This window comes from the organism of the source record quoted next, unplaced genomic scaffold (assembly GCF_019419815.1).
Source record: "Pyrus x bretschneideri cultivar Hongxiangsu unplaced genomic scaffold, Pyrus_bretschneideri_v1 Contig104, whole genome shotgun sequence".
NCBI lineage: Eukaryota > Viridiplantae > Streptophyta > Magnoliopsida > Rosales > Rosaceae > Pyrus > Pyrus x bretschneideri.
The window spans coordinates 65,229-80,417 of record NW_025999396.1 but is presented as its reverse complement, the minus strand read 5'-3'; the positions used below and the strand labels follow the sequence as shown (position 1 = coordinate 80,417).

The window sequence follows — 15,189 nt, the reverse complement described above, 5'->3', positions numbered from 1 at the left end:
CATGATCAGCAAGCACGCCCAAAGGGGTTCACACATGATGACATTCAGTTCATGATATAAATAGCATATGTGATTGCATCAACCCAACATGTCTTAGGTGCACAACTACCAATAAAAGGAGCACGGGTAATCTCAAGGATGTGCCGATTTTTTTTCATTCAACAACTCCATTTTATTGTGGGGTTTGAGGACAAGTAGTTTCATGAAGAATGCCATTTTTCGTAAAAAATTAAGAAAGATTATGATTAAGATACTCACCACCGTTATCTAACTAAAGCACTTTAACAGGCAATGAATACTAAGTATAGACCACGTGATAAAACTTTTTGAAGATGCCACCCACATCACTTTTATTTTTCATGAGGTACAACCAAGTCATTCTAGTTCAGTCATCAACAAATGTTACAAACCAACGCATACCATGCTGAGTAGTAACTGAAGATGACCCCCAAACATCAAAATGAATTAACTCAAACGAAATTGTTCTTTTATTCAAACTTAGAGAATAAGAAACTCGATGACTTTTAGCTAATGTGAAAACGTCACATTTTAACAAGGACTCGGGAATATTTCCATTGTCACAACCTTGAACTTGATGAACACGACCCTGTGCAACATCATTAACATAATACAATCCTCTTCTCTGAGTACCACGCCTAATGATTTCCTAAGTCAGAATATCTTGAAGAAAACAGAAAGATGGAAATATTTGCACAACAGAATTTAATTGCTTGGTAACTTGTCCCGCAGATAATAAGTGGCTAGAGAGTGCGGGAACAAGCAAGCAGCTGTGTAAGGAGAGAGTATGAGCTAGTGCTATCGAACCTGCTCCTATAACCTGGGCCACACCGCCATTAGGAGTGACAGTACTATCTCGAGGTGGGGGCATTGTAGAGTTAAAAAGGGACTGATCATAAGTCATATGATCAGTGGCTCCAAAGTCAATAATTCAACCTGTGTCAAGATCAACTAATGCAATTATGGCTATCCATGTGTTACTTGGATCATTGGATTGCTCATGAGAATAATTGAATTTTATAAGCACAGCTCTTGGCCCAAACCGTCTGGGTCCAAAAACTGCACACGACTGCAGTCTGATGGTGGGCTCGGCAAGCCCATGATGTTCTCTCTGCTAGTGCCAGCGCTGATGTCAGCGCCTCCTGATGGCTACCCCACGTGAATTTGGGCCTTTAGATCAGTAAGCCCAAGCTGCTAAGGAGATCCGAAGAGAAGGCCTTGGGTTGAGTCGGCAAACACCAAAGTTTGATCCTACGAGAAGTTCTGCCATTAGTGCAGCAAGAACAAACAAAAAGAAAATAAAAATTTCTTACTAGTTTGGTTTTAGGGTTTAGGGTGAGTCTCTTGTTTCGAGACCATGCTTTGTTTAGAGGAAGAACCAGGTCGAAACTCGCTCTAATGCCAATATAAAATTAATTTTAGGGTTTCAATATTGATCTCTATTCTTCTCTCATAGGAGGCATACGTGTGTGTGTGTGTGTGTATACTCAATCCTTGTACTACAACGAATACTAAAGAAATGAAAAAATGAGAGTTATACCCAAACTAAGAAACAAAATTACATTGCTATTCCAATATCGTTGACTCACGTCAATAGAATGTTGATATATAAATAGATTTGTGTTGTAGGCATAGTTTATTGAACAATTTGGAGGCCAAAGAGAGAGGGGTGCGGCAATAGTAGAGAGAAAGAAATAGTTGTGTAATTGTGATGTGTGTTCTATTCCACCTCATTATGCCTTTATTTATAGTAGTAGGATATGTAAAATCCTTACCCTTTTAGAATTACAACTCTTAATAGGTAATTAAATCCTAATAGGAATATAAAGAGATATTCCTAGATCTACTAGGATTTACACAATCACATTCCTAATCTAATAGGATTGCAACACTCCCCCTTGAGTGTGTAAATACTTAAGTAAATGGCGCATCAGGTCTTCAGGGATGAAGTACAGTTGGCGAAGTCGTCGGCACAATGTGCGAATGCGAGTCTCAATTCAACGGAAGAATGCATAAAAACGTAAAACTCACAAAACCTCGCTATGGTAAAACCGAAGGTGGGAGAAAAACCCATAGACTAAAGAGAAAAGTGAGAAGTTGCATTAAGTCAAAACTATACATCTTTTGGACACAAGTAGAAGAACTCACAAGGGTATGATCAGCCCATGATGGGTGTTTCATCAAAACCGAGTTAGGTAGCAAAGACCCAGTGGGAAAAATGCTCCTAATCATAGGAAAAAATAGTACATTCAGATCAATTGAGTATACTTCTGGATACTCTCCTTGAGTTTGACAAAACTTCCAAATTAGAACTACAAGCATTGCATATGAATAGTTAGGCATACCAATTCATCGGACAAGCTTCTAGAAGGTTAGCTTCGGCAGTGGCGTCGTGTAGAGGTTGGCAAGGTTGTATGGGATGGGTTTGCAGGACTTTAATCTCCTGATGCTTTTTGATGTAGATGTAGACGCAATATGTCTTGGCATTAACTTCGTTGATATATTATGTCTTGGTCAGGTGGATACATGTGACATAGTCTTCATGGGTCGTCATTGGGACTCAACGATGGATGAAAACAACAAGTACTTCGAATATGCTCAACAAAAAACCTCATAACCATACCTCACTTGTGGTGTAGTGAAGTGAGGTGAATATTGGAACGATTCGAAGGTTCGGAACTAAGGTCATATCATGGACTTCTAAGATATTGTGATATCCCTAACGGTAAAAACATAACCATTTGGGGATTTTACCATGTACGGGTTTGATAAGTAATTAGCGTCAACATAACAAATAAGGCAAATATCATTCCGAGGATCAGGGAGGTTAGATCCGCTTGAGTTGCGATGGGATTTGCCCAAATTTGTAGTGCCTTCAGGTACATCTTTAATACTAATTCAGTGGTTGCGTGTAGGTGCGGTGTTGCATCTTTACCAATAAATTAACAACAAAGAAGATATCTTGTCTAATACAATGAGCTAAGTACAACAAATCGCAAAGTTGAACTTAGATATGGAATTTCGGATTCCATAACCTCTTCAAGGGTCTCATTGCATATAACGTATGAACGATCATAGGTATACTTTAAGATAACACATTCGGGGTGTAGTTTGACTGGTAGACCAAGGTATCGTCAGAACAACGCTTGAACTTCAGGTCAAGGCATAAATGAGTTTTCCTAAGATCCTTCATCTCAATTTCTACCTTCAGGTGCAAGGCAATTTTTTCAAGCTTTTCCGGAGTCTTAGTGAGATTCGTGTCAACGACATAAACTACAACTCTAGCAATTCGGAATAAGACTTCATAGTTTAACATGCAAGGTCATTCATTCATATCTCTTACTGATCAAATAATCACTTAGATAGGTATACCACATCCGTCGGATTGTTTCAATCCGTAAGTCAACGCCTCAAACAAGTTAAGAGAGTGTTCCGTGGTTTTGGAACTATTTGAACCAGTCCATGTAATTCTTCAGGAACTTACATGTAAACCTCCATATTACTATCCCCAAGGAAAAACACTAACCATATTTCATAATGCTGCTATCAATCACAGGACGTTTAAGAGAAACTTTGCATCGTAAGGCATGCATCATATCACACTATTTCATTCATCTCATAATGTTTCCTTTCCCACTTGTAACACAATAGGGTTACCTTGGGCAGTGCAGGAACAATAGGTCCAAAACACACTTTGGTAAGAAATTTGACCTAGATTGTAATTTCGGTTATCCAATCAGTCCTATGAACCGAGTGATCTATCGTGCTCTAAGCCAAGACAGATTGATTGGTTATCCGCTAGTGTATTGGACTGTTCAACAGAGGTGTCCAAACCATCCAACAGAGGCGGCATACCCTTCGGGGATGTTGACTCGACATCCGTTAAGTACGTCTATCTTTGTAGGAATGTTTGCAGCTGGTATATGATCTCGTCACTTTAGTTAGATCTCAGGAATGCGTTTGGAGCAACATTCAAAAAGCTAGAATTCATCACACTTGCTTATCACACTTGTGTGGTATGGAGATCGAGATGAGACATAGTGGGCAACATCCACGCAAATTTGAGTCGTTCTACAGGAACGTTGACGTTCTTATCTCCCTTAATGACAGGAAGACTATCTCATTAAACTGACAACCTGCAAATGAGCGGTAAAGAGATCGCATATAAGGGCTCTAAGAACGCTAGTGTGAATGGTAATCATAATCGACAAAGATTCACATCCTTCTTTATAGGACCTCTATTGGTACGTTGTGGCGGCGTAACTTAGCACATGGAATTCATACCTAAATGCGTAAATACGAAAAGCATGAGGTTCGTACCCAGTAACCAACTGTAACGTCAAATAGGTTGGGTGGCCATGGGACTCAAGGTGGACCAACATAGCTGCGTACAAGATTGCATAGCCCTTGGCATAAACTGAAAACTTGGTAAGTTTACCAAAATCCGGGCGATCATTTAAATTGCGCTTTATAATCACTAGGCGAGGCTATTTGGGGTAAACATGATAATTTAATGTTCAATTATAAACCCAAAATACATGCAATACTTTATTGAAAACTGTTGATACAAACTCTCCAGCATTATCTTATTTCCCAGACTTTGGATAAGTAGGGTGGTGAACCCTTAATCAGCCAGGGGTTTAGCAGCAATGTGTATGGACAAACATGTGACCAGTTTGTCGATTCATCAACCAAAACCATAAGTATTTATATGGTCTGTAATTTGGTTGAATTAGTCTATATATATTCCCTTGAATCCACTATGAAAATGGGGGTCGTTTCGTATCTTTGCTAGGAATGATTTAGAAAATCAATTTCCCACAATGAGCAAGCTTGGCAAAGTGTGCTTATAAACACATAATCCTTACTTCGGGTAAGCAAATGCGTTGGAGCATCATTGTTCAACCTAAGTATCCCAAATGGTCGTTCCAAAGCAAGTAAATTGCTCAAAACACCCGGCTCTAGGCCAGCCACATGTGGCGTGTTCTTAATTGGGAGATATCCTATTGGCCCCAAATCAAAGGTTCAGGCTCATTTTTGGAGGTGGTGCAAAGATATTCAACTCTATTGTCCATTAGTGGTTTCATTTATGATCATTGTTCTCTCAAATATCCTTAAGATTTAACGACGTTCTTCTAGAATGAGGAGAATATAAGGTCTTTGACATGGTAATGTGGTACCATACATACAACGAGGACTGTGCCAATCCTCTTAATCAGGCTGGCTATACCTGAAGTCGTTGCTAGAGATGTGATTTAGGTATAAAGTTAGTGTGCGTAGTATCCCATTCATCCAAACAACTAACTTTCCTACATTTGTACCTAGCACGTGGTTAATTAAATTCGGTCATAGGTATACAAGAAACATGATTCAATTAACTTGTATTCGAGGACAATATCAATAAAATTATCCATAACAAAAAACAAACACCAAACTTGAATCCAAGAACATGGGAAAATGTTCACAAAGTAAACCAAAGTTACTAAGGGGATTCGACCAACAAGGCCATTTATGTCAAAATTCTGCTCTTTCAACGGTGTTTGGTGGAGCAAAATTAGTCTCACATATTGACTACGAGAATGGTACTCCTCAACAACATTGGTAGGGGCACGAACAAGTGCATAAACAATGATCTATTCTATCGAGATAGAAGTAGATTCTGCAGGGTTGAGGTTTGGAAATATTATCCCTTTATTCTTGAATTTTTAGGTCTTAGATGCCAAGGATCACGCTTCGGGCATGATGCCACACCTTGGCAGGCCCTGATTTTAGCAAATGTTGTAAAAACAAACTCAAAATTGGATGGTGAGAGAAACAGACCCCGAATTGGGTTCGGTAGGCTCCAGCTGAAGCTGGAGGGGTCTGTTTGGCAAGTCTTTGCCAAAGCAGAGTGGTACCGTTCAGTGCATCTCTGTCTAAGCAGAGCATGCCTTTTGGTGCATCCCTGCTGAAGCAGGGCAACACCATTTAGTAGGCTTTGACTGAACTGGGTTGAGCTATTCGGTAGACTCCAGTCGAATTAGGTCCATACCGTTCACTAGACTCCAGCTGAAGCCGGGTCTATACCTTTCTCTCACGTTTGTGGTAGTAATCAGATCCGAGAATTCGATAAACTTCTGCTTTATACACTGCTGCTTTAGGAGTAAGTTAGAAATATGGACGTAATCATAGTGTGCTTCAGGCAATTTCTTTCATGATTAGACAGTCTGTAGGAGCGAGCCAAAAAGCCATGGAATCCTCGTTCAGGAGGTATTTCTGTTTGTAATGCTTCGAGCATAAGTCTTCAAATGAAGATCATGGCGGAGGCTTATTTTGCTCTTCCTTGCCATTGTTGGTTTCAATGGTTTCTCAGCTTCTTGATAGTCAAGTGGAGATTCACGTCTTGTACCCCATATAAAGTGGTTTTTATTAGAAACATCCAAATAAGGAAAATAGAACTTGTGATGGCTTGACAATCCATTGAATTTGAGGGAACAAGATTGTGATTTATGCTATGTGAATGAAACATCCCTATGCATCAAAGTTAGAACATTCGAGTTCTAAGATATGGTTTTCATAAAAAAGGTCGGGTTTTCATAGGTGTATTGTTTTATGGAAACTTCGGGTTTCAAAGGCACTCAATTTGAAACTACAGGTTCAATTTAGTTTATGAATGTTTAGTTCATAAAAGAGAGGTTCCTGCAAGAATACAAAATGCAATATACAACTAAGTGTAGTGGATTTGGGTTATTCAGGAACTCAAGTGTGAGTACTTTGGGACTACGAAAGAGAGTCAATTGTCCAAAGAAAAGAAATAATTTATGGAATCGTTAATACCAAAAAGTGTGCTTTAGGCCAATAATTTTAGATTAATTGTTAAATTAGTGGACTGCTGGTCACTTTAATTAATTCAATAGATTGAGACCATTCGAGGTAGATCGTACAAGAAAAAAAAAAATTGGGCTCGAGTTGACTACAATAGGCAGCCCAAAGGTAACAGCAAGTCACAAGCCGAGAAGGGAAAGCCCAGCCATGAAGGCTGGTGTGTTGGGCTGGGTCACACACGCAGGGCAAGCCCAAAGGTTTGCGATAGGGTGCGCAAAAATTGTCACATCCCAACCCGGGCCCCACCACATCTTGGGCTCGACTCCACCGTAGCACGATATTGTCTGCTTTGAGCCCCGACCACGCCCTCATGATTTTGTTTCTGGGAACTCACACAAGAACTTCCCAGTGGATCATTGTCACATCCTAGGCTTGACTCCACCGTGGCACGATATTGTCTGCTTTTGGCCCCTACCACACCCTCAAGATTTTGTTTCTGGGAACTCACACGAGAATTTCCCAGTGGGTCACCCATTATGGGAATGCTCTCGTCCAAACTCGTTTAACTTTAGAGTTCCAATAAACTCCGAAGCCAGTGAGCTCCCAAAATGTCTCGTGCTAGGTAGGAGATGGGAATATACATATAAGGCTCACATGATCCTCACCCCTGGGCGATGTAGGATCTTACAATCCAACCCCTTAGGGGCTCGACATTCTCGTCGGCACACTTCCAGCCAGGGATTTGCTCTGATACCAAATTGTCACATCCCGGCCCAAGCCCTAACCACATCCCGGGCTCAACTCCACTATAGCATGATATTGTTCGCTTTGGGCCCCTACCACATCCTCGCAGTTTTGTTTTTGGGAACTCACACGAGAACTTCCTAGTGGGTCACCCATCATAGGAATGCTTTCGCTCGAACTTGCTTAACTTCAGAGTTTCAATGAACTCCGAAGCCAGTGAGCTCCCAAAAGACCTCCTGCTAGGTAGGAGATGAGAATACACATAGAAGGCTTACAAGATCCTCACCCCTAGATGATGTGGGATTTTACAGAAACCTCAGCCAGGGCTGGGTTTCGGGACTTGGGCCTGGGGAGGTAAGCTCGACCATTTGGGCTGGTTATTTGATTGCGGGCCGTGGCATATATAAACCCAACAAGCCAAAGAGGTTGTTGTAGATGGGTTGGGGCTTCAGGCCCATGTTTGGGGTAAACCCATCATGCTTCTGGCATGCTAATTTGGGCTCGAGTGTACCAAGGCTTGCAGGCCCGTGTGATAGATGACCCAAGTCAAAGCTTGGTTGGGTCCTATAAGTGCAGCAAGCCAAGAGGGCTGCACAGGTGCTCCAGGTCATCGGGGCGACGCTATCCTACGGTGGTGCCGCAATGTTTCCTTTTTTTTTTTCTTTTTTATTTTTCGAAATTCTAGGGTTTAAAACCCTAATTGCTTCTAAATTAATTTCAATTCTTTGACTCACAATTCCACATAGCATATATGCGTAATGCATGAACAATTATATATATTGACAAAATATATGAACATATATAATATATATATCGGAAGGTAAATATGAATGTAGGGGGTTCATGCATGATGGGGAATGTTTTCATGCTTCATGGTCATTTCAAATATCTTTCTTTATTTTAAGCGTACTTGATTGGCAGAAAACAACAAAAGCCTTTGAATTTGTAGAAGATCATTCTCTGAAAGCCGGAATTTCATCTCCAATGCTTTGTATCACATTCAACACAGAAAAAATAAATTGAATCAATAGCATGCAGATAATTCAATAAAATAATAAATTAATCATAAAAAGAATGATTAAAACGTAGTTCTCCCCTAATTGAAGATCAAACTCTCTTTAGCACAGCGTCAAGAGCGTGCTAATAACGTATTGTAGGCATAATTTACTAAACAATTATGAAGGCCTGAGAGAGGGGTGCATCAATAGTAGAGAGAAAGAGAGAGATGTGTAATTGTGAGGTGTGTTCTATTTAACCCTATTGTACCTTTATTTATAATAGTAGGATAGGTAAATTTTTTACCCTTTTAGAATTACAATTCTTAATAGGTAATCAACTCCTAATAGGAATATAATGAGATATTCCTAGATCTACTAGGATTTACACAATCACATTCCTAATCTAATAGGACTGCAACAATTTGGATATATTATCTAAATTGTGAAGTTCATCCATAAATCTTTTACTTCAAAATTAAAAAAAAAAATATCGATGATATATATATACTGGGTTGGTGCATCACATATAGAGTAAATAAGCTTCTCCAAAAAATTGTAACCCCTTGGGAAGCGGATGAAAATCTTTCTCTATCTACTTTACGGATGAATAAATGAATAATGTATTATTTTATAAAAGTTGTTAAAGAATTAGGTACAAACTTTGAGGTATTGATTGAAAGGTGCTCGAAGAAAAACACAATATCAACTTACTAATCTCATAGTCACCATATTGGCAGACATGTGGGTGTGATAGTCTGGCTTTGGCAGAATAATACCATTTTATTTTAAGGAAAACTAATGGAAAAACCCTAGAAAATTTTCATTTAACCATAAGGACAAATAATTTCAAAAACGACAAGGTTACCCTTAAAAACCTTCTAACAGAAAAGGGCAAAAGTATCCTAATCTCCAACATCCATCAGAAGTCACATGCTCTTCATCAAAGCAAATACCCAAAAAAAAAAAAAAAAAAGGGGATAAATTTATGGGCTCCAGGAGACAAGCCATGCAACAAGTTGACATGCAAAAGGAGACAAGCAAGTTCACATGCATTCATCAAAACAAGACAAAATTAGTTAGACCACGTTTCAAAAACAGTGCCGACAATTTCAGCAACAGTAGAAGCAAAGTGACAAAAGACAAGTACCAAGGATACAGCTACACCATTCATTTGTAAAGAATTTTAATACCATAGTATTCTCATTCAATGTATATAAGAAGAGTTCCATTCATTGTAACCATACACCAGATACTCACACCATACACACACCATACTTCAATCCTCATACACTCAAGCATCTGAAACCTTCCTAATAGCCTTTGTAAACACTTCTCTTTGTAAACATTCTATATATCAATAAAAGTTCAAGTGTATAGATTTAAGCAATCTCCAAATCTTAAGTAAGTTTTCTTTTCTTTCTTTAGTGTGTTTGTTTAAATAGACTTCTAGTCCAAAATAAGGAAACACTATTGTAGTTATATTATTAACCTACTAAACTGACGATCATACTTTGTTCGAGCACTCTATTATATTTGAATATTTGTCATACAAATAATTGGACATTAACCAAGGTACCTCTAAGTTCTTTGTACCTCTGAGTTCAACCGTTAAGGCTTTATACATGCATTGTGAATGGTCGTCATGCCAAAACATGTCGAGTTCCATGTGCAAGGTTTTATATCTAGTTGTTATAATGGCCATCCGACTATTTAACCGGGCTTGCTTATCGAATTTGGTATCAAAGCCAAGTTTAGTATTTTAATAGTATAATAATAATAGTAAAGTACCTTGAGGACGGAAGTCATTAACACAACTGATATCACACTTGTTTAATTTTGTATGAATAATGCATATTATTGTCCTTGTAGACCTTGTCAACCACAACCACTAGGTATTTATTGTCCTAGACATCCAACTATAACTAGCATGAAGAGAAAATTAGCATATATATTCAAAAGAATTAGCATGACTTTGAAGAAGCAGAAGTTTTATCTTGGTTATCTTGAACATCCTTCATTTATTTGTAAATATAATAACACATAAGTGCAGCATAGAGTTTTAGAAGCAAAAAGAGCAACATATCAAACTTTAGAGATCCTGAGAGAAGAAAGAGAGATTCTAAGAAACCAGTTAGCCGTAACTTTAGATAAAGGTACACTGTAGTTTATGATAGATTACCTTAATTTGAAAATTTGTGAACCACAAAAAAGAAAAATAACCTAAGACCAAAATAGTTTAGTTTGTTATTTTCCATTGAGAAAGTATAACCATATTTTGCATAGTGCAGAAAATCCACAAGCCAAAAGTATTGTAGATCTTATTATTAGTCAAGCAGAAAATATAAAATTAGAAAATAATAAGCATAGTTATTTGTTAAACCAGTTGTTAGAGCATTTTCAGAAAAATTCCATAAAAACAATTAGACAAAATTTAGATTATATTCATCTTTGTTAGAAGATAATAATAAAAATATTCAAAGGTTTCCTAGCAAAAGAGAGATAAAAATAGAAATAATTGAGCAGTTAAAATTAAAAGTTCAAAAAATTCAATTAGTGCAAAAAGATTTGAGTGAACAAGTAGATAAGTTGCATAAGAAAATAGATAGATTATTAGTTTAATGACTGATTCTAGAACTAGCAGAAAATATATCCAAACTTTGAAAGAAATTAGTAAGTTAGATTAAAAACCAGTAGGTTTAACAAATTTTTCAACACAGGTAGCTAGTAGTAATATTCCCATTAGGCAAAATAATTTAATTATTCAATTAGTTTTAAGTTTGGCTGAAAAATTAAATCAAGTTGAAGAACAAATAGCATAAATAAACCAAGTTTTACATAACGCATCTTGATCACTTCTACCATCTTTGCCAAAAAAATTAGAAAATTTAAATTTAAGTGCAAATAATAATATTAGAAGACCTAAGATAAATCCTTTTGATAACAACAAATGGAACTCTTGGGAGAAAAGGAAAAGAAGTAGTAAGAGCTGAAGATATTTATCTAAATGAAGAAGAAGCACAAGAATTTATTAGAAGAGGATTTGAGAAAACACAAAAAAATAAATATAATTTGTACCGATTAGGTTTATTTGAAAATAGAAGTAGAATTGTAAGTAGTGTGAGTCAACATGAAATTAGCTATATTGATAAAGAAGTTACACTTAATTTACTTAGTAAGGAAGCAATTATGCATTTGAGAAAATTACATTTTAGTCAGATTTATATAGGAACAATATTAATTAGAATAGCAGGATTAACCAGAGTATAAGTAGGCACAAAAACTTTAGTATACATATATGATAATAGATGGGATAATCACCAACAAGCAGTAATAGCAACAGCTGAAGTAGACTTAAGTTCAAATTTAGCAATCATAGGATGTATTTCAAATTATGTTATGAGTAAGCATAAGAACAAAAAAAAATATAATATGAAAGGAGAGTATAAAATTTTTTGTATTAGTTTAATGTATATTGGAAAAGTGTTTGATAAATATAATCATAAGTTTAATTTAGAATTTCAAAATTTATTTCAAACATTTGGTAGTAAGCATATAAATATGATAGAAGAAAAACCGGTAGATAATAGCTTTTTAGAATAAACTCAGTGGACATTACTTAATTTACAAGTAGCAAAAAATAGACAATTAGATAGAATACAAATATATGAAACTAGTACAGGTAAAACAACAATTAGGTTTAGTAATTACAAGCAACTACAAAATATAGAAGAGCATGAGAGTGAGTTTGAAAATGAGAATATTCATATGGTTTTTGATAATTTAGATATTAAGTTAGTTGAGCAAAATTTTGATCATATTGTTAATAAGCTTATAGAAGATATTGATCATTTAGATGAAGAACAATACTTAGAAAAATATAAGACATATGATATAGGACTACATAAAATTTCAAATTAAGAGATGAAAAAATTAATTTTAGAAATAGGAGTAGAACATATTTTAGGATCAAAAGAATATAATAATTTATTAGAATTGAAAGTAGAATGTAATCCAGCAGAAGAAAGTAATATATCGAGAGTAGAAAATCTAGGATACACAGGTAAAATTGATCAAAATTTTTTTATACCAAAAATGAACAATACGAAGAACAAGCTAGAGTAGATTACATAGAAAAAAGTATGATGAAACCACCTAGAAAAAATAGTATTCCATATTTGAGAGGATTGAAACAAATTAATATAGCAGAAAATATATTAAATTTAGATAATGTAGATTAGGGCTGGGCACGGGCCGGGCCGGGCCCAAATTTGGAAGAATCGGACCTACCCGTTTTAAAATGTAACGGGCCTGGCCGGGCCGGGTGTAGGGATTTTAAGTTTGGGAACCGGACCTAACCCGGCCCGTATCAAACGGGCCGGTTCGGGACGGGTCCACGGGTCCAATAACTTTTTTTTTTTTTTGGACCTAGTCTTCGTTCGTGGTCTCTCTTGCAGATATAAGATCCTCTGTGGAAGAATTTCGCTCTGCCTCCGGTTTTCTTGAGAGCAGAATCAAAGGCCAACCACCAACATGAAGTTCCATATATAATCTCAGAATAAACATCTGCTTCAGATGCTTTGCCTCTTCCACAAAATCACTACCACCATACCGATCATATCTGTGCACAAGGAAATGGATAGCTCGAAAGACGGAACTATGTAAGAACAAATGCTTCAAGGACTAAAAGGAGATTAAATTACCGGTGCAGTCTACGATTTGAAGAAAGAATGTCATCTATGTCGATCAAGACCACGTCCAGACCATCGTGTGTTGGGGAAATGCCACTGAAATAATCCTGAATCATCGACACGGTAGAATTCAAGTCTCTTGCGTATTGACCTTCTTTAATGTACTGAAGGGCAACAACCCTGCACAATGAAGGGAAGCGATCTGCTTCAACAACGTTGAGTTCGTTCGTTCGTGGTCTTCTTCGTAACGGATTGCGACCTAGTCTTCGTCAACAAGAGAGACCACAAATGCTGAAGACCATTACCGTGGTGTCCTTGACTTGCAGCAGCATGCAAGGGATCAAACCCGGACCGGTTCTTCTTTGTAACGGTCTCCCGATTCGAATATTTCAACAGCTCCTTAACCACATCAAGGTGCCCTTTATCCGCCGCCGTGAACAAAGCCGTCTCTCCCAGCTCATTGACCTCATTCACTAATTAGGTTTTTTTTTAGCCAAAATAGTCCTTGAAATTTGCAACTCATCACTTTGGTCTTTAAGATTTGAAATCAATAAGAGTGGTCCTTGAGTTTGTCCATCATCAATCATTTTGGTCATTCCTTGAATAATTATGTTAATTAAAGACCAAATGACAAAAATACTCTCAATTTAATAAATAATGAGCCAAAATGATTTGACAAAAATTGAGGGTATTTTTGTCATTTCATCCTTATTTAATGGAGATTTTTCAACGAATGACCAAAATGAATGATGGTGGACAAACTCAGGGTTCTATTATTTCAAATCTCAAGGATCAAAGTGAGAAGTTATGCAAATCTCAATGACCATTTTGGCTAAAAAGTCGTCCTAATTATCTTAAGAATGTGATTATATAAATCCTAAGAAATCCTTATGAGATTCAACCATATCTTATACTTTAGATATTATCCTATTAGAGTTGTAATTCTGTTGGGGTTAAGAAATTAACCTTTCTAACTACTATAAATGAAGGCACGAGTAAGAAAACATAATTCAAAATTCACCCTATTTTCTCTATGCTTGCCACATCCTCTCTCTCAATCTCTCTACAATTCTTCAGTCAAATAGGCCAATGACATGTCACGTTATCAGGACGCTTTTTACATAGCACTAAAGAGAGTTTGCTCATCTTTCACAGGAGTATTACGTTCTAATCATTGAGTTATTTCTTTTATTTCGTTGAATTGATCTACATGCTATTCATTCAATTTAACCTTTTTTTTTTTGTTGAACGTGATACAACGCATGAGAGATGAAATTTCGGCTTTTTTAGAAAGATCTTTTACAAATTCAAAGGCTCAATTTCATTTCTGCCAATCAAGTTCTCCTCCATGTTTGATATTTTCAAGAACCACGATACATGAAAACATTCTTCATGATGCATAAACTCCGTACATATATATATTGTATATGTTCATATATTTGTTAATAATATAATTTTGTGCATAAAGCAATTATAAATTTGTTATGTTGAATTTGTGAGTCAAATAATCGGAAGAAAATATAAGCAATTAGGTTTTACCAAACCCTGGAAATTTCGAAAAAAAAGAAGGATAAACAGCGTCTAAGCTGCGCCTCGAAGCCTCGTTAGTCGCGCTGAATCGCACTAGATGTCATGCCGCTAAGTCGCACTGAGCATATGCCTGGGACAACGTCGTTTCGACGTTCAACAAAGGTAAACAGCCCTCGCATATAAAGCGCGAAGCTGTTCTGAGCTGTCTGTTGCTGGCCCTACAATGCCTTCAATCCATACCAGAACAGCCAGCAACATGCTAAGCTGTCTCCCGCGCCCTGGCCCATTTCCAGCAAGCTTGATGCTTGTTGGGTGCTCAGCCTGTTTTTAGCATGCATGAGGCTCACTGGGTTTTTACTAACCTCAGCTCGCTGCTTTACATCTACTGGGCTGCTGTACAGCCCGTG

The 15,189-nt window shown here is 37.1% G+C and overlaps 1 protein-coding gene across 1 annotated transcript; it reads right to left on the bottom strand.

Moving 5' to 3' along the window:
• Nucleotides 1–12,974: 12,974 nt before the first annotated feature.
• Nucleotides 12,975–13,465, bottom strand: LOC125471043 (uncharacterized protein At2g39920-like). Its single transcript, XM_048570911.1, has 2 exons — nt 13,265–13,465; nt 12,975–13,182 (listed from the first exon to the last, which is right to left on the bottom strand). The coding sequence occupies exons 1-2, from the start codon at nt 13,366–13,368 to the stop codon at nt 12,990–12,992; spliced, it is 297 nt and encodes a 98-aa protein (XP_048426868.1). The 5' UTR covers nt 13,369–13,465; the 3' UTR covers nt 12,975–12,989.
• Nucleotides 13,466–15,189: the final 1,724 nt, after the last annotated feature.